General features: G+C 44.7%; 1 protein-coding gene across 5 annotated transcripts in view; it reads left to right on the top strand.

Moving 5' to 3' along the window:
- The window catches only part of mast2 (microtubule associated serine/threonine kinase 2), a 240,637-nt gene extending 218,010 nt beyond the window's left edge, over window positions 1-22,627 (top strand). For all 5 annotated transcript variants that reach the window (XM_034179342.1, XM_034179341.1, XM_034179340.1 and 2 more), the window contains 10 exons: window positions 2,733-2,887; window positions 3,228-3,370; window positions 3,723-3,902; window positions 5,208-5,459; window positions 6,779-7,005; window positions 7,237-7,359; window positions 10,478-10,614; window positions 15,704-15,891; window positions 16,039-16,592; window positions 18,510-22,627. In XM_034179342.1, coding sequence (XP_034035233.1) covers window positions 2,733-2,887; window positions 3,228-3,370; window positions 3,723-3,902; window positions 5,208-5,459; window positions 6,779-7,005; window positions 7,237-7,359; window positions 10,478-10,614; window positions 15,704-15,891; window positions 16,039-16,592; window positions 18,510-20,084 — 3,534 coding nt within the window. In that variant the 3' untranslated portion in view covers window positions 20,085-22,627. The remainder of the gene's footprint in view (window positions 1-2,732; window positions 2,888-3,227; window positions 3,371-3,722; window positions 3,903-5,207; window positions 5,460-6,778; window positions 7,006-7,236; window positions 7,360-10,477; window positions 10,615-15,703; window positions 15,892-16,038; window positions 16,593-18,509) is intronic.
- The last annotated feature ends 1,843 nt before the right edge of the window (window positions 22,628-24,470 follow it).

Here is a 24,470-nt window from a genome sequence, read left to right as displayed (position 1 = left end):
ATGCTTTTTACGGAGCCACTCTTTCGTTGCCCGAGTGGTGTGTTTGGGATCATTGTCATGCTGGAAGAATGGTTTCATCTGACCACGATATTCTCCCAATCCTCTTCTGGATCATCCATATGCTCTCTGGCAAACTTCAGACGGGCCTGGACATGTACTGGCTTAAGCAGGGGGACACGCCTGGCACTGCAGGATTTGAGTCCCTCTCTGTGTAGTTTGTAGCCTTTATTACTTTGGTCCCAGCTCTCTGCAGGTCATTCATCAGGTCCCTCCGTGTAGTTCTGGGATTTTTGTTCACCGTTCTCATGATCATTTTGACCCCACGGGATGACATCTTGCGTGGAGCCCCAGCTCGAGGTAGATTATCAATGGTCTTGTATGTCTTCAGTTTTCTTACAGTTGCTCCCACAGTTGATTTATTCACACCAGCCAGCTTGACTATTGTAGATTCACTCTTCCCAGCCTGGTGCACATCTACAATGTTCTTCCTGGTGTTCTTCAACAGCTCTTTGGTCTTGGCCATGGTTCAGTTTGGAGTCTGAGTGTTTGAGGCTGTGGACAGGTGTCTTTTATACAGATAATGAGTTCCAACAGGTGCCATTAATACAGGTAACAGGTGGAGGACAGAAGAGCTTCTTAAAGAAGAAGTTACAGGTCTGTGAGAGACAGAAATCTTGCTTCTTTGTGGTTGACCAAATACTTATTTTCCACCATAATTTACAAATAAATTCTTTAAAAATCCTACAATGTGATTTCCTGGATTTTTTTTTTTTTCTTCTCATTTTGTCTCTCATTGTTGAAGTGAAGCTATGATGAAAAGTACAGACCTCTCTCATCTTTCTAAGTAGGAGAACTTGCACAATCAGGGGCTGACTAAATACTTTTTTACCCCACTGTGTGTGTATATATATATATATATATATATATATATATATATATATATATATATATATACGAGGTCTGTTAACAAAGTATCGGACCTTTTTATTTTTTTCATAAACCTGATGGATTTGAATCACGTGTGCTTGCATGAGCAAACCTTGAACCTTCGTGCGCATGCGTGAACTTTTTCATGCCTGTCGATTGCATCATTTTCTGGTAAGCAGCCTTTGTGTGGGACGTGTGCAGTGCGCTCTGTGGATTTTCATTTCAAGGAAAAAGACGGAACGACTGGAGCAGCGCCACATCAAATTTTGCCAGAAACTGGGCGACAGCCAGGTGGAAACAGGCTTATTCAGAAGTCTTTCGGTGATGATCCTGTGGGCATCACACAGATTAAGGAGCGGTACAACCGGTTTAAAGACGTCCGCACAACGGTGGAGAGCGAGCCACGCTCCGGTCGGCCATCAACATGCTGATATGACCAGATCATCTCCAAAGTGAACGCTGTGGTGATGTGGGACCGTCGTGTGACTATCCAAGAAATTGCGGAAGAGGTGGACATCAGCACTTTTTCAGTACATTCCACTGTGACAGAAGATTTGGCCATGAAAAGAGTGGCGGCGAAATTCGTCCCGAAGCTGCTGACGGTGGGGGCAAAAGCGCCTCTGTGTTGAAGTCTCACAGGACATGCTGTGACATGCCTACCTCTTCCACAGTTTCTCAGATAGTCACACGACTAAAAAGTCATCGAAAGCCGTCTGAATCATCCGAACGGTTTCCACCTGGCTGTCGCCCAGTTTCTGGCATAATTTGATGCGGCGCTGCTCCAGTCGTTCCGTCTTTTTCCTTGAAATGAAAATCCGCTGAGTGCGCTGCACATGTCCTCACACAAAGGCTGCTTACCAGGAAATGATGCAATCGACAGGCGTGAAAAAGTTGACACATGCGCACGAAGGTTCAAGGTTTGCTCATGCAAGCACACGTGATTCAAATCCATCAGGTTTTGCAAAAAATAAAAAGGTCGGATACTTTTCTAACAGACCTCGTATGTATATGTGTGTGTGTGTATATATCAAATGTTTGGACACTTTCCCATTTAATTGACTGGGAAAGTGTCAGATGTATGAATGTGTGTGTCCCCTTTAACTGGCCTGTTGCCTAGCAACAGAAACCACAGCAATGCCTCCCCTACACACATTATTGTTTGTTTATATATGTATATGTGTGTGTATATTTCCTCATCCTTGTGATCCATTTTTCATTGTTTTCTCATGTGCATCTGTGGAAGAACTGAAATAAAAACAACAAAAAAACACTCCAATCACATGGGACTTGGGACTGTTTCCACAGTAATGGAAGTTTTCCATTTTGTAGGCCATGCCCCTTCTTTTTTTGCTGTCTGATAAAGTATGCGGCGGTGTTCATCCGTCTGATGTAGTCGATGCTTTTCACTGCCTCTGAAAGAACCTTCAAACATTTGGCTCTCGTGGCTTCACATTTCATGATGAGTAACATCGTTATGAAATTTAGCACAAATCTATATTTCTGTTCTTCCACCTTCTTCTCATCAATTGGCACTAATCTCTCTTTTTCCCCCATTGCTGGTCTGTGTTCTTACACAAGACACTTGGTCTGCATTGTCCCAGTCCACCCAGCTGTAAATGGGTCCCGGCTATCTCTGGGGAGGTAACCAGCAGAGGGAGTAGTAGACTCCCATGAGCCTCGGGGCCTGAATCGGACTGACTGGTTCCTGCTCATAACCCTGCTGGTTCCTGTTTGCTTGCATCTCACAGCTGTTGTGTGTTGGTGTGCAGTGATTGTTGTCCACACTGAAATAGAGGAATGTGCAGGTTTACAGCAGCATGGAGCGTCTGTCTCTGCACGAAGAGAAGAGGACTCCGCCCCCCACCAAACGCAGCCTCAGTGAGGAGGGCAGCGACCGGCTTGACAGTCTGAGCGGACTGAAGTCCAGAGACCGATCATGGCTGGTGGGGTCTCCAGAGATGTGAGTTCTTATCCTCAGTAACACAAACAGCACAAACATTTACAGGCCACAGTGTGCACACGTGCACACTCTGGTCTTCTGTACTGTAGTTGTGCACACTCTGGTCTTCTGTGTTGTAGTTTTGCACACGTGCACACTCTGGTCTTCTGTACTGTAGTTTTGCACACGTGCACACTCTGGTCTTCTGTGTTGTAGTTTTGCACACGTGCACACTCTGGTCTTCTGTACTGTAGTTTTGCACACGTGCACACTCTGGTCTTCTGTGTTGTAGTTTTGCACACGTGCACACTCTGGTCTTCTGTGTTGTAGTTTTGCACACATTTCCTACTTTCCTTTCCAGCCTGAGGAAGCGTCTGTCCGTGTCGGAGTCGTCACACACGGAGAGCGACTCCAGCCCTCCACTGACTGTGAGGAGGCGCTGCTGCTCTGCCATCATCGAGATGCCTCGCTTTGCCATCTCCTCTGAGGAGGAAGGAGGCCCAGGTACGAGTGTGAGTGCATGCATGCGTACATGCGCACGCAAACGGGCGGGCGGAATAAAATAGCAAGCACTTTTTTTTTCAAGAAAAGCCTTTATGATTCTCACCTTAACTTTAATTCTTAGTTAAACCCAAAGTAAACGCCACCTGAAGAAACATCACAAACCCCTGATTTGTGTTTGTGAGGCTGCGGTTCTGAAAGACACTTTGATTTTTCGCTTTGTTTTGGTGCTGATGTAAGAAGCTCTTTGTTTAAAGAGATCATCAGAATGGATTCATTTAGATGTTGATACCAGCAGAGACGTTTTATCGTGTGAATGTTGGAGCCCTAAATGGATTCTGTCTTGGGCCGCCAGGAGCCGCTAGCGGCCGTAAGAGCACCAGCCTGCTAACGCCGAGCACAGTGAGAGGTCCATGGAGCGAGGAGCTCCCCCTGTCCATCCCGGAGCTCCCAGTGGAAAGAGAGCTGATGCTGGATGAGTCGCCCACCACGCCAAGCTCCGCCTCCAGCCAGAGCAGCAAGGCCACGCTCACACGTCAGTACAAACACAACATGCACATGTGTGTTCTGAACAGCACAGCATATGTGAGATGATCCACCATAAGCTGTGATCATGTGATCATCGTTTCTGCTGTGTATAAATCGACCTGTGAAAATGAGCATTTGCAATAGCATCCACTAGAGGGCACTGTTCAGGCTCAGAAGTATCTGCTTTTAGACTTGTTTTATTGTCATTCAGGAAACAGCTTGTTGAAGGGATGTGAAGTGTCCCTGTTATCCTTCCTGCCCTGGAGAAGCAGCACTGTTCTGCCAGTTCACCAATGGTTGGCAGCCTGGCCATAATAATCCTCTCTGCTGCCCTCACAGCCCTCCCCAGTGCCTTTCCCTCTGTAAGGCTGCTACTAGACTGCTTTCATTTCACAGAAAGAGAGATTACTGGTTAGTACACTCTATTGTTCCTCTTTAGAGGGAGTTGAGAATAGCTGGGGTCAGATGGCTACTCTTTAACCTGTGGCGAAAGTGCAGATGCTGATTGGCAGAGACCAGACAGGATATGTGCAGAGTCCAGGTCAGGTTGTCAGAGATATGAAATCCCAGGAAGTCAGTCACCAGCTCTTTGGTTTTCTCCACATTCAGGATCAGATGGTTGTTGTTGCAGAGTCTCACCTTCTCCCTGTCGTGTGTGTCGTCCTCATCCTGGATGTGCCCTGTTACTGTTGTCGTCAGCATATTTGATGATGTGATTTTTGCTGAACTTTGCACAGCAGTTGTGGGTCATGAGGTTGAAGAGGAGGGGACTCGACACACACCCTTGTGGAGAGCCTGTGCTCATGCTGATGGTGTTCGACCTGCTGTTGTTAACTCCGCACACAAACTGAGACCTGTTTGTCAAAAAGTCCAGTATCCAGTTCAGCAGGGGGGTGTTCAGTCCCAGTGTGCCCATTTTGTCAGTCAGACGCTGTGGGATTATGGTGTTAAACGCAGAACTAAAATCAACCAGCAGCATCCGGACCCATGCATTTTTCCTCTCCAGGTGTTCATGGAGAGGTGCAGAGCAGTGGATAAGGCGTCCTCAGCAGAGCAGTTTGATCGGTACGCAAACTGTAGGGGGTCAAACGTGGGAGGTAAAATGGAGATTTCCAGTCTTTCCTAATTAAGACCTGGAATAGGTCTTCATTCTACACTCTCAATATAATGTTATTTTGCGTCACTCTCACGCAGGAACGTCCAGTAATTTTACATTTAACTGAAATCTTCAAACAGCATCAAGAGTTTTTTTTGTTAGATTATTATTCTCAGTCCATCGTTGAGCACATTCTGGTCCTTTGTGTCCATGCAGCGGGCAGTATGGGAGACAGCTGGGATCGTGGTAACGGCAGTAATGGCGGCACGAGTGGAGGCATTAAAGGAGCAGTAGAAGGTGAATGTCTGACGACACCGAAGGCCATCAGCGACCTGGCAGTCCGTCGAGCTCGCCATCGTCTGCTGTCTGGTGATGGAGACAAACCTCTGGTGACGCCCACATCCAGGCCGCTCAACAAGGTCATCAAATCAGCTTCTGCCACCACGCTGTCACTGATGATCCCCGCAGGTCAGTGCCAATAATCCCCCCCATCTCAGTGCCGATAATCCCCCAGGTCAGTGCCAATAATCCCCCCCCATCTCAGTGCCGATAATCCCCGCAGCCCAGTGTTCATAGTGCCCCCAAGTCAGTGCTGATAACCCTCCCCGGGCCAGTGTTCATAGTCCCCCCAGGTCAGTGCTGATAAACCCCGCAGGCCAGTGTTCATAGTCCTCCCAAGTCAGTGCTGATAACCCCCGCAGGTCAGTGTTCATAGTCCCCCCAGGTCAGTGCTGATAACCCCCGCAGGTCAGTGTTCATAGTCCCCCCAGGTCAGTGCCGATAATCCCCGCAGGCCAGTGTTCATAGTCTCCCCAGGTCAGTGCTGATAACCCCCGCAGGTCAGTGTTCATAGTCCCCCCAGGTCAGTGCTGATAACCCCCGCAGGTCAGTGTTCATAGTCCCCCCAGGTCAGTGCTGATAAACCCCGCAGGCCAGTGTTCATAGTCCCCCCAGGTCAGTGCTGATAACCCCCGCAGGTCAGTGTTCATAGTCCCCCCAGGTCAGTGCCGATAATCCCCGCAGGCCAGTGTTCATAGTCTCCCCAGGTCAGTGCTGATAACCCCCGCAGGTCAGTGTTCATAGTCCCCCCAGGTCAGTGCTGATAACCCCCGCAGGTCAGTGTTCATAGTCCCCCCAAGTCAGTGCCGATAATCCCCCCACAGGTAATTACCGATAATCCCCGCAGGCCAGTGTTCATAGTCTCCCCAGGTCAGTGCTGATAACCCTCCCTGGGCCAGTGTTCATAGTCCCCCCAAGTCAGTGCCGATAATCCCCGCAGGCCAGTGTTCATAGTCTCCCCAGGTCAGTGCTGATAACCCTCCCCGGGCCAGTGTTCATAGTCCCCCCAAGTCAGTGCTGATAACCCCCGCAGGTCAGTGCCGATAATCCCCGCAGGTCAGTGCTGATAACCCTCCCCGGGCCAGTGTTCATAGTCCCCCCAGGTCATTGCCGATAATCCCTGCAGGTCATTTGCTATATAAAGATGAACATGGTCATTTTTCTGGCCTTGATATTTATGTGCGTGTTTGTTTCCATAAATCACCAACATTTCAGCAAATCGTGCTGCTTCTCTTAATGCAGGAGTCGGGGCTTAGCTCGCTCTACCCGATCTGTGTGGGAGGGGCCAGTTGAAGTGCGCCTGATGGTCTTTTACCTGCTAACTAACAGAAATGCCCACAAATAGAATTTTTTTTGTTTGTCAGTTATTTTTTAGTTTTTAGTCTCTGGACTCCAGTGGACTCAGAGACCAACTTCACCAACCAAATTCTTCTTGTCTCCATCCTTAGACCACCATGGAGCCTCTCCATTGGCCAGCCCGATGTCCCCCCACTCGCTGTCATCCAACCCGTCATCACGCGACTCATCCCCAAGTCGGGACTTGTCGCCCGCTGTGACCAGCGTCAGGCCCGCCATAGTCATCCACAGAGCGGGTAAGAAGTACGGCTTCACGCTGAGGGCCATCCGAGTCTACATGGGAGACTCCGACATCTACACCGTGCACCACATGGTGTGGGTAAGTCCCACACGAGGACGTCTGTTCAGCAGCGCCCCCTGAAGGGTGATTCCACAACAGCACTTAGTCATTACTGGGTGATTTTTATTCGTCTGTGTTTACAAATAAAAGATTATGTAGTTTCCACCAAATTAACAGAATTTGATAGAAGATACAGATTTTTAGGAATGAAGATCTGCTTAAAAACTAAGTGCAGCTGCGGAGGAAATGTTTCTGTTGCTCATCACTCAGCACGTGGAGGACAGCGGTCCGGCCCACGATGCGGGGCTGAGGGAGGGCGACCTCATCACCCACGTGAACGGAGAACCTGTCCACGGTCTGGTTCACACCGAGGTGGTCCAACTCATCCTGAAGGTACCAACACAAACTCTAGACGCTTCTTTTATTATCATAATAAGAATAAGAATAAACATTAAATAAACAGAGAAACTTCTAAAGTAATTTATTTCTAATAGTTCATGTCAAGTTTTGCTTGTTTTATGCAAGAGTAGATTTTCATTTCATAATAAATAAAGTGACTTTTCCCACATTAACTGACAGAGAGCTGCTTTTATAAAGTCTGAATCTCAAATGACAAATGTCCTATTTGAATGTAAATTTATCAACGCTGGATATTGAAGGATTTGGTAGATTTTTTTCAGATTTGGGAAAAATTTCTGAATTGCATGTTCTTTCTTAAATTGCAGCTTTTAAGGATTATCAACAATAAACTCAGTATCAGATTGAACACAGACATAAATGTCAGAAATTCCAAAATAGATGAAAAAAAGATGGAAAGTTATACAGAATTTTGCACAAATGGAAATAATCTGTGCAGAGATTATTTGCTTAATTCTGTATATAAATTCTGAATACAAAGACGTTTTGCAGCCTTTTCAATAAGAAAGACCACAAGGACCCACGCCACCACCTCCCCGGGCCAGCGCAATTTCTGTTCAGGAACCGATCCTCATCACACAAGTGAAGGTTCAAGTCAGTCAGACAAAGCATGACTTGATGTTCCATGGTGAAGGGTCAAAATGGCGGCACAATAGCAGCTACACAAATTAAAAAAAAAAATTATAAGGGGGGGGGGGGGCTATTTCGCCACTTCACTGCGAGCATGTGTGTGACGGCCAAAATATCAAATTTGGGATGTGGTCGGATGACTTTGCAAAGTTTGAAGTTTATGAGCATGGGAAAGGGCCGAAATTGGGGCTTGAAAAGTCAGAAGAATAATTAATAATAAACAGCACAATTACAATAGGGTCCTTGTAGAACTTCGTCCTAATCGGGCCCTAAAAACTAGGACTGCAAGCAGTCATATACGGGCCCCCGTGTCCACCTTCCCAGGCCAGCGCGTCCCCTTGTGACCAGACTTGATGGTTCATCCACTCAGAGCACAAACAGAGGGGCCAGGTGTGTTGAGGGGCCAAGACAATCAGACAAAGCATGAAGGAGTTATCATGACTTGATGTTCCATGGCGAAGGGTCAAAATGGCGGCGCCATAGTGGCCACACCCTTTGACATAGAAAAAAAGCTTTCGATAATTTTTGATCTGTATCGTCTCTGGATGATACGAAAGAAATTTGAAGTGCATTGGACAAAATCCCTAGGAGGAGTTTGTTCAAATACGTGTGGAAATCACGGCAAAATGACACGATAATTCAAAATGGCTGACTTCCTGCTTGGAGTAGACCAATGGTGCAAGACTTTTTTGGGTGTCTATGCAAGGTACACGTGTACCAATTGTCATCTCCCTACTCCAAAAAAAAAATCCTATGCGGAGGGGTTTTTGACAGGGCATGGAGGTGCTATAGAGGCATTTTGCGCCGCCCCCATGGGCGACGCCCCTATCACCTGTAAGAGGTTGTCATGCTTGACCTGTGTATCAATTTTCATGATATGACAAAATTAAAGCTTTCAAAAGGAAGAATGTAATTTCATGGCGAAGGGTCAATATTCGGCACACCGCCACACGGACGCCATTACTCGTAGCTTTACGACGATCATCGCATTCACCAACTTGTTTTGGATGTTTTAAAAGTGGAATGAAGTTGGTGAAGTTAACTATGTGACATCAGTACCCATTAAAGTAAAAACAGGACATTTCCTGTTACCACTGCTATGACTTAGGTGGGAAAATAATATATGGGGATGTTCAGGGAGGAGCTCCGAAACGCTCGCCAAAGTTTGACGAACCCTAGCAGCAACGTCTTTTGACCTACAGAAATTCTTTTGATAACTTTTCATCAGCATGGGGTCATGATGATGATGTGGACCAAATTTGAAGACGATTGGATGAAATCTCCAGGACGAGTTCGTTCAAATGTAAGTAGTAGAAATGAACAAAAATGGCAAAAATTACCTCGAAATCGAAACTTAAAATCAAAATGGCCAACTTCCTGTCAACATTTCACCATGACATTAAGAGACTATAAATATCTGTACTATGTAAATATGTGTACTGAATTTCATGAGGCTATGACAAAAAAACCTCAATGGGGAGGCTGCGATCATGTGCCCAAAATATCAAATTTCGGATTGTGGCCGGATGACTTTGCAAAGTTTGGTGAGTTTTTGAACACAGGAAAGGGCCGAAAATGGGGCTTGAAAAGTGTGAATAATAATAATAATAAACAGGGCAGTTACAATAGAGTCCTCGTAGGGCGTTGTCCTACTCAGGCCCTAATAATAACAAATTCTGACAAAACTGAAGGTACACGTGGTAAAATCTTCCCTGGTTTCAGTCCGGGTCACCACAGGCATATTGATTAGGCACAAGTATCACACCGAATGCCCCACACAGTACATGGAGAAATGTGGCAGGGGTGGGGTTTGAACCAGGAACCTTCTGCACTGAAACCAAGTGCACTAACCAGTTGGCCACCACCTGCAAGCACAAAAGCAAAGTAAAATTACAAAATATACATGAAAATAAAGTAAAACTACAAAATATGCATGAAAATAAAAGGTACAAAATATACACGAAAATAAAGTAAAACTACAAAATGTTCATGAAAAATAAAAGGTACAAAATATACACGAAAATAAAGTAAAACTACAAAATGTTCATGAAAAATAAAAGGTACAAAATATACACGAAAATAAAGTAAAACTATAAAATGTTCATGAAAAATAAAAGGTACAAAATATACACGAAAATAAAGTAAAACTATAAAATGTTCATGAAAAATAAAAGGTACAAAATATACACGAAAATAAAGTGAAACTATAAAATGTTCATGAAAAATAAAAGGTACAAAATATACACGAAAATAAAGTGAAACTATAAAATGTTCATGAAAAATAAAAGGTACAAAATATACACGAAAATTAAGTGAAACTATAAAATATGCACGAAAAATAAAAGGTACAAAATATACACGAAAATAAAGTGAAACTATAAAATATGCACGAAAAGGGGATCAGAATCGTTTTGACTAATAAAGTCAACTAAAATCTTTCCACCGACTGTCTCTACTTTCGCAGAGCGGTGGTAAAGTGTCGATTTCTGCCACACCATTTGAAAACACATCCATCAAAGTTGGCCCCGCTCGAAAGACCACCCATAAGTCTAAGATGGCACGACGCAACAAGAAGACCAAGAACAAGGAGGGACAGGACAGGTGAGCACACGTCACTGTGTCACTTACACCCACAATGCAACAGCTCACCTGATCCATGTTTTTAAATGAGCGTTTTACTCAGAAGTAGCATTGTTCCCGGGGGATGGCAGGGTGGGAGGTTTCATAGACTTTTGTGATGACTTTGCCTCTTGACAGTGCAGGTTCTGAACTGAGGTGTGTCTCTCACTGAGTACTGTAACGTGAGACGCCTCTGTTCGAGAGGTCTCTTCTGCAGCCCCACAAATCTTAGAAACATGGTGTCTAACCAGATCCTTACTCTGGATGGCATTACCCTGACCTCTAGTAATACTGTGAGAAATCTTGGAGTCATTTTTGATCAGGATATGTCATTCAATGCGCATATTAAACAAATATGTAGGACTGCTTTTTTGCATTTGCGCAATATCTCTAAAATTAGAAAGGTCTTGTCTCAGAGTGATGCTGAAAAACTAATTCATGCATTTATTTCCTCTAGGCTGGACTATTGCAATTCATTATTATCAGGTTGTCCTAAAAGTTCCCTGAAAAGCCTTCAGTTAATTCAAAATGCTGCAGCTAGAGTACTAACAGGAACTAGAAGGAGAGAGCATATCTCACCCATATTGGCCTCTCTTCATTGGCTTCCTGTTAATTCTAGAATAGAATTAAAAATTCTTCTTCTTACTTATAAGGTTTTGAATAATCAGGTCCCATCTTATCTTAGGGACCTCATAGTACCATATCACCCCAATAGAACGCTTCGCTCTCAGACTGCAGGCTTACTTGTAGTTCCTAGGGTTTGTAAGAGTAGAATGGGAGGCAGAGCCTTCAGCTTTCAGGCTCCTCTCCTGTGGAACCAGCTCCCAATTCAGATCAGGGAAACAGACACCCTCTCTACTTTTAAGATACAATAACTTCAGTTTTATCTGAGTTTAAAAGCAGGAAATTAGAGGTCATCCATGTCCTTATGTCTGTAAGACAATCCTGCAGTTTAGCTAATTGGTGTGTGTCCTCTGGCTTCATGGATAGATAAAGCTGGGTATCATCTGCGTAACAATGAAAATTTAAGCAATGCCGTCTAATAATACTGCCTAAGGGAAGCATGTATAAAGTGAATAAAATTGGTCCTAGCACAGAACCTTGTTGGAACTCCATAATTAACCTTAGTCTGTGAAGAAGATTCCCCATTTACATGAACAAATTGTAATCTATTAGATAAATATGATTCAAACCACCGCAGTGCAGTGCCTTTAATACCTATGGCATGCTCTAATCTCTGTAATAAAATTTTATGGTCAACAGTATCAAAAGCAGCACTGAGGTCTAACAGAACAAGCACAGAGCTGAGTCCACTGTCTGAGGCCATAAGAAGATCATTTGTAACCTTCACTAATGCTGTTTCTGTACTATGATGAATTCTAAAACCTGACTGAAACTCTTCAAATAGACCATTCCTCTGCAGATGATCAGTTAGCTGTTTTACAACTACCCTTTCAAGAATTTTTGAGAGAAAAGGAAGGTTGGAGATTGGCCTATAATTAGCTAAGATAGCTGGGTCAAATGATGGCTTTTTAAGTAATGGTTTAATTACTGCCACCTTAAAAGCCTGTGGTACATAGCCAACTAATAAAGATAGATTGATCATATTTAAGATCAAAGCATTAAATAATGGTAGGGCTTCCTTGAGCAGCCTGGTAGGAATGGGGTCTAATAGACATGTTGATGGTTTGGATGAAGTAACTAATGAAAATAACTCAGACAGAACAATCTGAGAGAAAGAGTCTAACCAAATACCTGCATCACTGAAAGCAGCCAAAGATAACGATACGTCTTTGGGATGGTTATGAGTAATTTTTTCTCTAATAGTTAAAATTTTATTAGCAAAGAAAGTCATGAAGTCATTACTAGTTAAAGTTAAAGGAATACTCGGCTCAATAGAGCTCTGACTCTTTGTCAGCCTGGTTACAGTGCTGAAAAGAAACCTGGGGTTCTTATATTCTTCAATTAGTGATGAGTAGTAAGATGTCCTAGCTTTACGGAGGGCTTTTTTATAGAGCAACAGACTCTTTTTCCAGGCTAAGTGAAGATCTTCTAAATTAGTGAGACGCCATTTCCTCTCCAACTTACGGGTTATCTGCTTTAAGCTGCGAGTTTGTGAGTTATATCACGGAGTCAGGCACTTCTGATTTAAAGCTCTCTTTTTCAGAGGAGCTACAGCATCCAAAGTTGTCTTCAATGAGGATGTAAAACTATTGACGAGATACTCTATCTCACTTACAGAGTTTAGGTAGCTACTCTGCACTGTGTTGGTATATGGCATTAGAGAACATAAAGAAGGAATCATATCCTTAAACCTAGTTACAGCGCTTTCTGAAAGACTTCTAGTGTAATGAAACTTATTCCCCACTGCTGGGTAGTCCATCAGAGTAAATGTAAATGTTATTAAGAAATGATCAGACAGAAGGGAGTTTTCAGGGAATACTGTTGAGTCTTCAATTTCCATACCATAAGTCAGAACAAGATCTAGGATATGATTAAAATGGTGGGTGGACTCATTTACATTTTGAGCAAAGCCAATTGAGTCTAATAATAGATTAAATGCAGTGTTGAGGCTGTCATTCTCAGCATCTGTGTGGATGTTAAAATCGCCCACTATAATTATCTTATCTGAGCTAAGCACTACGTCAGACAAAAGGTCTGAAAATTCACAGAGAAACTCACAGTAACGACCAGGTGGACGATAGATAATAACAAATAAAACTGGTTTTTGGGACTTCCAATTTGGATGGACAAGACTAAGAGTCAAGCTTTCAAATGAATTAAAGCTCTGTCTGGGTTTTTGATTAATTAATAAGCTGGAATGGAAGATTGCTGCTAATCCTCCACCTCGTCCCGTGCTACGAGCATTCTGACAGTTAGTGTGACTCGGGGGTGTTGACTCATTTAAACTAACATATTCATCCTGCTGTAACCAGGTTTCTGTAAGGCAGAATAAATCAATATGTTGATCAATTATTATATCATTTACCAACAGGGACTTAGAAGAGAGAGACCTAATGTTTAATAGACCACATTTAACTGTTTTAGTCTGTGGTGCAGTTGAAGGTGCTATATTATTTTTTCTTTTTGAATTTTTATGCTTAAATAGATTTTTGCTGGTTATTGGTGGTCTGGGAGCAGGCACCGTCTCTACGGGGATGGGGTAATGAGGGGATGGCAGGGGGAGAGAAGCTGCAGAGAGGTGTGTAAGACTACAACTCTGCTTCCTGGTCCCAACCCTGGATAGTCACGGTTTGGAAGATTTAAGAAAATTGGCCAGATTTCTAGAAATGAGAGCTGCTCCATCCAAAGTGGGATGGATGCCGTCTCTCCTAACAAGACCAGGTTTTCCCCAGAAGCTTTGCCAATTATCAATGAAACCCACCTCATTTTTTGGACACCACTCAGACAGCCAGCAATTCAGGGAGAACATGTGGCTAAACATGTCACTCTCGGTCCGATTGGGGAGGGGCCCAGAGAAAACTACAGAGCCCGACATTGTTTTTGCAAAGTTACACACCGATTCAATGTTAATTTTAGTGACCTCCGATTGGCGTAACCGGGTGTCATTACTGCCGACGTGAATTACAATCTTACCAAATTTACGCTTAGCCTTAGCCAGCAGTTTCAAATTTCCTTCAATGTTGCCTGCTCTGGCCCCCGGAAGACAATTGACTATGGTTGCTGGTGTCGCTAACTTCACATTTCTCCAAACAGAGTCGCCAATAACCAGAGTTTGTTCCTCTGCGGGTGTGTCGCCGAGTGGGGAAAAACGGTTAGAAATGTGAACGGGTTTGCGGTGTACACGGGGCTTCTGTTTAGGGCTACGCTTCCTCCTCACAGTCACCCTGTCGGCCTGCTTTCCCGGCTGCTCGGGATCTGCCAGAGGGAAACTAACGGCGGCTAAGCTACCTTGGTCCGCACCGACTACAGGGGCCTGGCTAGCTGTAGAATTTTCCACGGTGCAGAGCCGAGTCTCCAATTCGCCCAGCCTGGCCTCCAAAGCTACAAATAAGCTACACTTATTACAAGTACCATTACTGCTAAAGGAGGCCGAGGAATAACTAAACATTTCACACCCAGAGCAGAAAAGTGCAGGAGAGACAGGAGAAGCCGCCATGCTAAACCGGCTAAGAGCTAGTAGCTGCGCTAAGCTAGCGGATTCCTAAAAACACACAAAGTGAATAATGTGTAAATAATTTAGAGGTGATTCAGCAGAGGGAGTGCTTTAGTTAAGGCACGTGAAGATTACACTGTGAAACAAATCGTTATCTAGTTAACTAGATCAATCTAACTGCGCAGATTAAACAGCTAACAGATACAGAAAAACACCGCTGTGCTCCGGAACAGGAAGTGATACAATACCGCAGTGAGAGCCAACCACCAGTAGTAGTACAGTATCATCATGAACTGTAGCCGGAGGTGGGTGAGAATCTATGACTGATGGTCCATTACAGGTTAAGAGAAAGCTTTGTGACCTGCATACTATTTTATCACCCTAGAGACACAGTAGTCCTGCACCCTGAGAACACAAAGCCCGGGCCGGTGCGTAGGGTTTAAGTAGGTCAGCAAAGTAGGGAGGTGCTAATCCATTAATAATTTAATAGCAGAACCTTAAAATCTGATCTCACAAGGACAGGAAACCTGTGAAGAGATGCCAAAATGGGTGTAATGTGGTCAAACTTTCTGCTTCCTGCCAAAAGTCTGGAAGCAGCATTTTGAACCAATTGGAGAGCCCTAATGCTGGACTTCAGTAAACCAGAAAATAGAACATTGCAGTAGTCCAATCTAGAAGAGACAAACGTGTGGATCAGGGTCTCGGCATCAGCCATAGACAGGATGGGATGAATCTTTGCTATATTTAGCAGGTGGAAGAAAGCAGTCCTAGTAATATATCTAAAGTGGAGGTCAAAGGACAAAAACTACCCCAAGCTTTGCCTTTAACTCAACCCTGGTCTGTAAGTGGTTTGTTCTTCTCTGATGCCACAGACATACCCACATGTATATTTACAGTCTGTCTCCTGAGTCAGAATTGTCTGGACTCAGTTTGTCTTTGTGTTTTTCCTCGCAGTAAGAAGAAAACGTCTCTGTTTCGGAAAATCACCAAACAGGCTTCTCTGCTGCACACCAGCCGCAGTCTGTCCTCGCTGAACCGCTCCCTGTCCTCCGGAGAGAGCGGCCCCGGCTCACCCACGCACAATCTGTCACCGCGGAGCCCCACTCAGGGATGTCGCTCCACGCCAGACTCCGCCCACTCCGGTGAGACACACAAACGTCATGTTTGTCTGTGCTTTAACCATTTTCATCATCCCCACTGTTTTTCTAAAATTAACCTCTAAAAGGTCCAAAGTTTGCTTTTTGTTTGTCGAAGTTCACGGGTCATTTTCCCACTTCTCTGTCCCTCAGTTGGTGGAAATTCATCCCAGAGTAGCTCCCCCAGCTCCAGCGTCCCAAACTCTCCAGCGAGCTCCGGACACATCCGACCCAGTTCCCTGCACGGCCTTGCCCCGAAGCTCCAGCGGCAGTACCGCTCTCCTCGACGCAAGTCTGCTGGCAACATACCGCTGTCGCCACTGGCCCGCACGCCTTCACCAACCCCCCAGAGCACCTCGCCTCAGCGATCCCCCTCACCGCTGCCCAGCCACACATTGGGTCAGCCTGCCGTGGGACAGTCCTTCCCCGTCAAGCTCCACTCTTCACCGCCACTGGTCAGGCAGATATCCAGGCCGAAGAGCGCCGAGCCACCACGCTCCCCCTTACTCAAGAGAGTGCAGTCCGCTGAGAAACTGGCCTCCTCCCTCACGTCCTCCCCTTCCTCCCCCTGTGGAGTGGCGTCGGCGGGGGACAAAAAGCTGGTGGTGGGAGGGGCTGTGGGTACTCGGAAACACAGCCTGGACATCTCACATTCCGAGTTTAAGAAGGAGATTCTGCAGAGGGAGCCGAGCCTCCAGAGCCTCCAGGTACGGATGGATCAAAGAACTGTGAGCCAGTTCAGGCCCAATGTCCACCCGGCACTCAGTGAATTACTTGACCTTGGAGAGGTCCCAGTAAATGTTAAAACTACACACAGTCCTTGTCCAGACTGCCACAGATTTAAAGTCAGCATTATAGTTGAACTCCAAGCCCTCCGTACCTGTGGCTGTTAGGTGTTTCAGATCCTTCTGCATGTCTCAGTTAAGGAAAAAAGACAATCTGAAGTCAGAATTCTGAGGAAACTGATGTTGCATTTGGATTTTCTGGGGAATTTTTGCTGCCTAAAGGACGTTACTGGAAAATTAAATCTAAGCAGATTACAAGAAGATGATTTGTATATCTTATCACATATTACAACAAAAATAAAGAACAATAATCACACACAATCATGTAGAAGGAATAACACAGGTAAATTCAGTAAATATGTAAATTATGGAATGCTCTTATGTGTCTGTGTAAAGTCCTGAGTGTCCTCTTCACTGACTTCTTGGTGTCTCACTAACGTCAGTGTGAGACTCAAGTTGTAGAATTCTCCCTGCTGGGGAGGCTAAAACTCTCCCACCTTCATCAGACATCTTGATTGAATGAAATGATCTGGATCCTCTGTCAGGATCCTGCTCTTGTCACCAGGGTAACACAAAATGGGCGTGTATCATTGGTGGCGCCGAGAAATGGGGGCTCCTGATTGGATGAAAAACAGGGCGATACAAAGCCTGGTATTTTCAGTGTCTTTTTTTGTATTGCCCTGTTTTTATTGCCACAGTTTCCAGGACACTGAGACAAATAAGTATTTGATCCACTGTGGATTTTGCAGGTTTTTCCACCTACAAAGAATGCAGAGGTCTGTCATTGTTATCGTAGGTTCACTTCAACTGTGAGAGTCAGAATCTAACAACAAAATTCAGAAAATCACGTATGAATTTTAAATAATTTGCATTTTATAGCATGAAATAAGTATTTGACCACCTACCAACGAGCACGTTTTCTGGCTCACACAGACCTGTTAATTTTTCTTTAAGAAGCCCTCTTATTCTGCACTCTTTACCTGTATTAACTGCACCTGTTTGAACTTGTTACCTGTATAAAAGACACCTGTTCACACACTCAATCAAACACACTCCAACCTGTCCACCATAGCCAAGACCAAAGAGCTGTCTAAGGACACCAGGGACAAAACTGTAGACCTGCAAAAGGCTGGGATGGACTACAGGACAACAGGCAAGCAGCTTGGTAGAAGACAACTGTTGAAACAAAGGTTTCTGTAGCAAATATTAAGGTCTGTTTTTTTATTATATCAAATACTTATGCAATAAAATGCAAATTATTTAAAAATCATACAATGCGATTTTCTAAAATTTTTTTTTTGTTGTTTTTAGATTCTGTCTCTCACAGTTGAAGTGAACCTACAATAAAAAATGACAGACCTCTACATTCTTTGTAGGTGTGAAAACCTGCAAAATCCACAGTGGATCAAATACGTATTTGCCTCGCTGTAGGTCCTGAGGCCCGTTGGTGCCAGTGGCTTCTCTCCAGATTTCTTAGAGTCAAGCAGATGTGCGTCTACAGCTTCCCTTTTGATGGGATGCCAATCCAACTCAGGTTACTTCCCCAGCTGAGGCCTGTAGCCATTTACAGGACTGGGACAGTATAGATTAAGTGTCTTGTCCAAGGACACATGCAGTTAGCAGGAATGGGATTTGAACCTAAGGTCTACAGATTGGCAGACTCTCTCCTTATCATATATTATATAAATGAGGTTTCTTGCTAGAATATGGTCAATAACTTTAAGCCTGTTTCAAAGAGAGACCTTGTACGTTCTTGAGCTAAAGTCAGTCAGGTATTGAGAGACTTTATGAGGCCTGCTGTAGGATTTCTGACTCGCTGTCTTGTGTTTGTCCTTACAGGAGTCAGCCGGTGAGTGTCTGCTGACCTCAGCGGGACGTGGGGTGGTCAAAGGCAGCCTGCAGAAACACTCTTCGTCCAGGAAGCTGGGACGTCAGGAGGGGGACGGTGCACTTGGCATGGCGCCAGGTTCGCTGGGCCTGGCTCCTGGGAAGAGCAAGCTAAAGGACAAACTGTCCGCTATTCGGCAGGACAGAGCTGAGCGTAGGGAATCCCTACAGAAACAAGACGCCATCCACGAGGTGGATTCATCTGAGGATGAGACAGATGAAGGCTCAGAGGACAGCCAAGATGGACGCAGGGGAACCACTTTCACCCCTCCACCCTTGTTGCGTCCCACTACCGTGCGTACAGGACCTGGCGGCATGTTGCCATCCCTCTGCCTGTCCCCGTCCTCATGTCACACACCGTCCACCTACACAGGTTCCTCTCAGGTAGGTAGGCCCGCTCCCTCACACTCACTGCCCTCAGTTTCAGAGGCAAAACCCAGTCAGACCACAATCTGTCCCGGAGACAAAGAGGAGAGATCGACCTCATCCACTGCAGACTGTTTACAAGAAGAGAGGAATGCTTCTGAGCCAAGTGGTACCAGGAACCCTACTCAGGCCCCGCTTCCTTTCTCCACACCAGGCAGTGCATTCATCTCAGTGAGCAAGGAACCTTTCCACAAGTCAACTCCTTCCAGGGACTTACAGACCCTCAGGGGAAAGACAGACCCATCAGAGCCACAACCAGAAGACCGGGCCTTGGACATCCCAAGAACAGCTGCTTTCTCTCCAACTGTCACCACACATGCCACAAAGGCCCGAACTGCCGCAGATACATCTGACTGCCATCCCAGTGATAGTCGAGCAACACCCCACCCCTCCTGCTCTTCTCCAGGCATCTCCAAGGAGAAGAAAGAGGCGGACAACCGCCGACAGGCCCAGACTATGGCTGCCGCCACCGCTGCTGCCACTGTGTGCGTCTCTGCTGGAAATCTAAGTACATCATCCAGTTCTCCCGGCAAGTCCACTTCAAGCTTTCCAGTTACACTTCCTGAGGGTGGGGTGGACAGAGTTGTGTCTCAGCTTGCAACAGTTGCCAAGAGTGTTCTGGGTCCTGTGAAACTTGTTTCCCCTGCAGACAAGAGCTTGAAGGACCAGAACCCGAAAGTCGGAGCCCCAGAAATCATATCCACAGACTCTGTCAGGTCCCCCTCCAAACATCAGTCATCGCCGCATCTTTCAGAGTCCCGGCAGAAGACCAGTCAGATCTCCTCTCCAACCGCTCCGCAGTGGCCATCAAGATCTTCATCCCAGAAAGACTGTGCAGGTGTGGTGCAAGGTTCCCGTAAAGGCATCTCAGAAAGGTCAACATCAGGACCTCAAAGCCTCACTGGTCAGGAGAATGCCGCCATGTTTTCATCTGCAGAACATCCGGAGGCAGCCGCCATTCAGTCTGCAGCCAGCATGAACCCCAACACATCTGCAGCATCTGAGCCACAGCGCACGAGGTCTGAGCCACGGGCAGCAACCGGCAGCACCACGCTGCCGAAGTCCTTGCAACCAGACAAAACGGCCAGCAAGAAGACGTAGCATCAAAGAAACAGAATGTACAGATCCCGCCTCTCGGCACCGGGGCGAAATTTTATTACAGAAACTGCATGATGGGAAGAAAGTGTCACATTAGCATCTCCACCAAGAGTTTGACCTTTGAAACAGAAGAAGACTGAGAAGCAGGCAGACGCAGTCATCTTTGCTTCATTCCGTTTTTTGTTGTTGTTGTTGTTTTTTTTCCCCCCAATCTTTGTTTTATTTTGCTTTTCGGACTCATCTTCTTTGGTTTCTGCTTTCAGACCTGAGCTGCACATCATTCCTTTTCTGCAGACATGCAGGGGCTCGAAATAAAGACTTGAGCGGTCGCTGCACAGGTTTGACATGCTGCCGCGTGATGTACATCAACCTGATCACCTGCGTTTCATGCTGGGACCTTGCATTTGACCTTCTGGAGAACCTTCACGCGTGTTCATCAAAAACAGTTCAGGATGTGTCTTCGAGAACCCAAGCGTGTCTTCGTCCTTCCTGTTCACAGCCGTGACTGAAACATTTTTGTATCTCAGCAATCACGCACGTTAGCGTAAACACATCACAGTGTTTTGTTCGAACGGAATCTGAACCGTCATCGTGCACTCAGAATCAAGCTAACGAGGACAAACGGCACCGAGTGCTAACGTCTGATGATCGGACGCTGCAGATCTGCTGGACGTTCCAGAGATTGAGTTTGACCTCGTGCATCAAAAACATGCACAAACACAGATTTTATACCTGCAGCCGACGCATTTTAGTGTTGTTGTTATTACTTTCATGAAATTTGTGAATGTTGTATTCAACATCTAAAACCAACAGTTGGCGCAAATGCTTACGTCTCTGACATCGCTAACCGACTAGATAACGATGAAAGTTTTTAAATACGTTTGTTTTACGTTGAGGACAGTCTGAGTCTGAATCACGACTTCAGCTGATCCTTCCAGATCATGTACACACTCACCGACTGTTTTATACATTTAACTTCCTCGACCTCTGAGTCAAAACACCAATGATTTGTTTTCTGTGTCCATCACTGAGATATTGACGTGTTTGTGGTACAAAGTAATTTTATCCAAACATTTTAACAGGATGACAAACAATCCAAAATATTGCCATATACGGCCGTCCTGTGCTGTCAACCATAAAACGGAGGACAAAGTCTGTAGAAGACATTCTCATGTCCAGATAAAAGAAAAAGTGGTAAGATAATAAAAAAAATCCCTCCCATGATTCAATACGGTCAGAAGATGAAATAATGAAATAAAACTTAAGTTATAAAAAAAATTGAAATATTTTTTTTATATTTTGGGGCAGATGGTATATAATGATTTATCCACTAGGGGGCAGATTAGTGCCAAATCTAGTAGAAGACAAATTTATCTTACAAACTTTGCCATTTATGCTGCTTGTTACTATGCTGTTTCTGACACGCGATGTCATATAAAATGTCATTGGACATGAGTTAGCGTCGGGATTAAACTGTTTTAAGTCCTTTAACGGCTTTTATGATGTCTGTGAGGTTTGTGTCGATAAAGAAATAAAGACTGAAATGTAAATAAAGGAGTTATTTTATCAACTCGATCACCTGCTCAAACATCTTACAGCTTCATCATAGGATCACATGACCTTCGTGAAGGCACCGAGCTGAGTGCGATGTCTTGCCGACGTTAGTTTATCAAACCTCCTTTTTATTTTGAGCCCTCTGCAGGTCGCGGTTTTATTTGGTGTTTGGACCAAACTGCTGTTCTCGGTTGATGCCGTTAAATCCTGTAAAGTCGTCAGACTTCAGGTATTTTATCCAGTGTGGTTTTGTTTTTGTTTTGTTTTTTGTCCACTAGGTGTCAGGATTTACACAAATCTTTGCTCTCGTTTGTCGAAACAAAAGTTTTCGGAACTTTTGTTCTGAATTAATTGTTGTTGACTTAAAATGTTTAACTGTCATCAGTGAGATGTAGAAAATAAAGTTTTTATTTTAAAAACGTTTCATGGCGACTTACGTCAGGAAAAGTTTCAGTTTAGCGAGTGCCTCAGCGTGTAGACCAGGGGTGGGCACTGCAGGTTTTCCTTACAACCAACCACCTCAGCAGGTGATTTCATTGACAATCAGGTGTTTATATTCAGGGGAGAAGCTCCTCAGCAACCCACCTGCTGAGGGGATTGGTTGCAAGGAAAACCTGCACTGTCTCGGCCCTCGTTGCCCACCCCTGGTGTAGACGGTGGCTTATTTTGAAGGGCCTTGGTTAAATTTATTATACTTGTGACCTCGATATTTGTGTACGATGGTCAGGTCCAAGTTGGCGGCAGTTGCATAGTTTTAAGCCCCGCTTACTTGCCAGGATGCAGGATGAAAGTTGTGTAGCGCGTTACTCAAGCGAAAGCTGAGAAAGCATCGGGTCATACGGCAAACGAAAGAGAGGTGAAAGGAAAAGTGACACAAAATTTAAAAAAAAAAATGCGTACAAATAGAGAAACTGCGAACATTTGTGAACATACAGTGAAACATTTCTTTAAGCAATCTGAACTTTTAAATCTTCAGGAAACAGTTTGGAAAATTAAACGACGACCACAATTTGTGAATATACCCCATAAAAATAAAAAAAAAACTTACTGGTGTTTATTATTATCATTATTAGTATTATTGGTACATTTAGTGAATGAAGTTGCCTTGAAACTTTTTTTAAAGATGAAATTTTTGTCACTTTTTCCTGACTGTAAATTCTGTGTTGAGTTAAATTTCTTTTCATTTCTATTTTTTGTAAACTTTTCATGTCTTCTTTGTTCTTATTCGTACTGTTTGACGCGACTCATAGCATGAAACTGCACATTAAATCCTGATTCACGTTTCCTGCTTTGTGTTTAGTTTAAAACAAATGAAGAATCTTCCCTCAGTCGTTTCTGACCGTTTGGACAAAGATGAACGGTGGAGAAGCTTCACTTCGTTTTGCCTTTTCTTCTTTTTTTTTTTTTCTTTTTTTTGGCCTCATTTTCACGAGGGTTCTTGCCGTTGGCGCCGTGACTGTGGCGGTCTGTTCTGTTTACATGTTTATCATTGGAACTTTCAACGTGTGTCAATCAAGCATCATGTTGCAGGCGAGTAAGTTTACCAGCAGGCGTCGTCGTATTTCTGTGATGGCAACTGTTTTGCTGTGCAGCCAAAGGAAAAAAACGCTGCACTCACATGAGCAAATTTTAAACAGAACTCAACTTGCTGCTGTTTGTGGATTCACTCGCAGCCCCTGATATTAGTCGATTTTGTACTGTAACATTTTAATTATGTGCTGCTATCCACAAAAAAAAAGGCCATTTTCAAACCTTTGAAGTGATGGAACAAATAAAATTATTTAAAAAGTAAAGGTGACTGTTATTCCACACAATCTTTAATCAGAAATACTGATCTCCAAGACAACTCTGATACGGGGCAGCTATCTGGCTACCTGCCTCAAGTTTGAGGCAGGTAGCCCTACAAATTGGCTAGCTAGCCAGTTTGTAGGGCTAGTTAGCTAATACAACAGAACGTCATCACAAATCGTTAGATTTGTAAGCAGTTAGCTTCACAAATACCTAGTTAAGTACTCATTCAACTCTTCAGATTTGACCTTGGATCTGTTAAACTTTGAATATGGCCTCGCTTTGCTACACGCTGCCATGCTAACATAACGCGGGTGTGTTTGTCAAATAGATTAGCAGTGAGGGGCTCGTGTACAAGAATGATCTCTTATTATCTATCTGGACTTTGATGTTTTTCCAAACAATCAGACAGTCAGGATGCTGATGACTGAAGACTAACGCTGAGCCATTTGTCCTTTTGGACACTGGCGCTCAGTGCAGAATTGTTTTTTTTTTCTCCACTCCATTATCGATGTTGCCTGAAGCGTTGATTGGTCAACAGCTCCCGTCACACCACAAAGTACTGGAACAAACTATAATCGGTCGCCGCCTCCACCACCCTTTGGACCTGCCTTTGGTCCTGGATAGCAGACATGGGCGTGTCCTCAGTCTACTCCAGCCGCTTGGTGAAACGCACCAACAAGGTGATGAAAATGGATTTGACCTGGAACTTTGTGCACAGCAAGCTGGTTAAAGTTTGACATGGAGCTGAAGGTTCTAAACCATCTCCACCTTCTGCTGTCACATCAGGCAACGAGTCTTTAAATCTGGAACTCTACAGCAACTGGGCTTCTTGTTGGGCTTTAAAACATTTTTCTGATCAACTTATTTAGGTTTCTGTACCAAAGAAGTCCAATTACTGCAGAGTAACTTCACTGATGGAGCACATGGAGAAGGTCTCGCCTGCAGTGTGACGCCGAGACGGCCTGCGTGTCGTCCCGTTAATGAGGACTGCCACTGCACAATCTACACGCTCATGTTCCCCCCACGAGTGTAACAAGGTGGTCC

The sequence above is a fragment of the Thalassophryne amazonica genome, chromosome 10 (genome assembly GCF_902500255.1).
Source record: "Thalassophryne amazonica chromosome 10, fThaAma1.1, whole genome shotgun sequence".
NCBI lineage: Eukaryota > Metazoa > Chordata > Actinopteri > Batrachoidiformes > Batrachoididae > Thalassophryne > Thalassophryne amazonica.
Note: the sequence above shows the minus strand (reverse complement) of the source record. Positions and strands in the feature narration are given on the sequence as shown.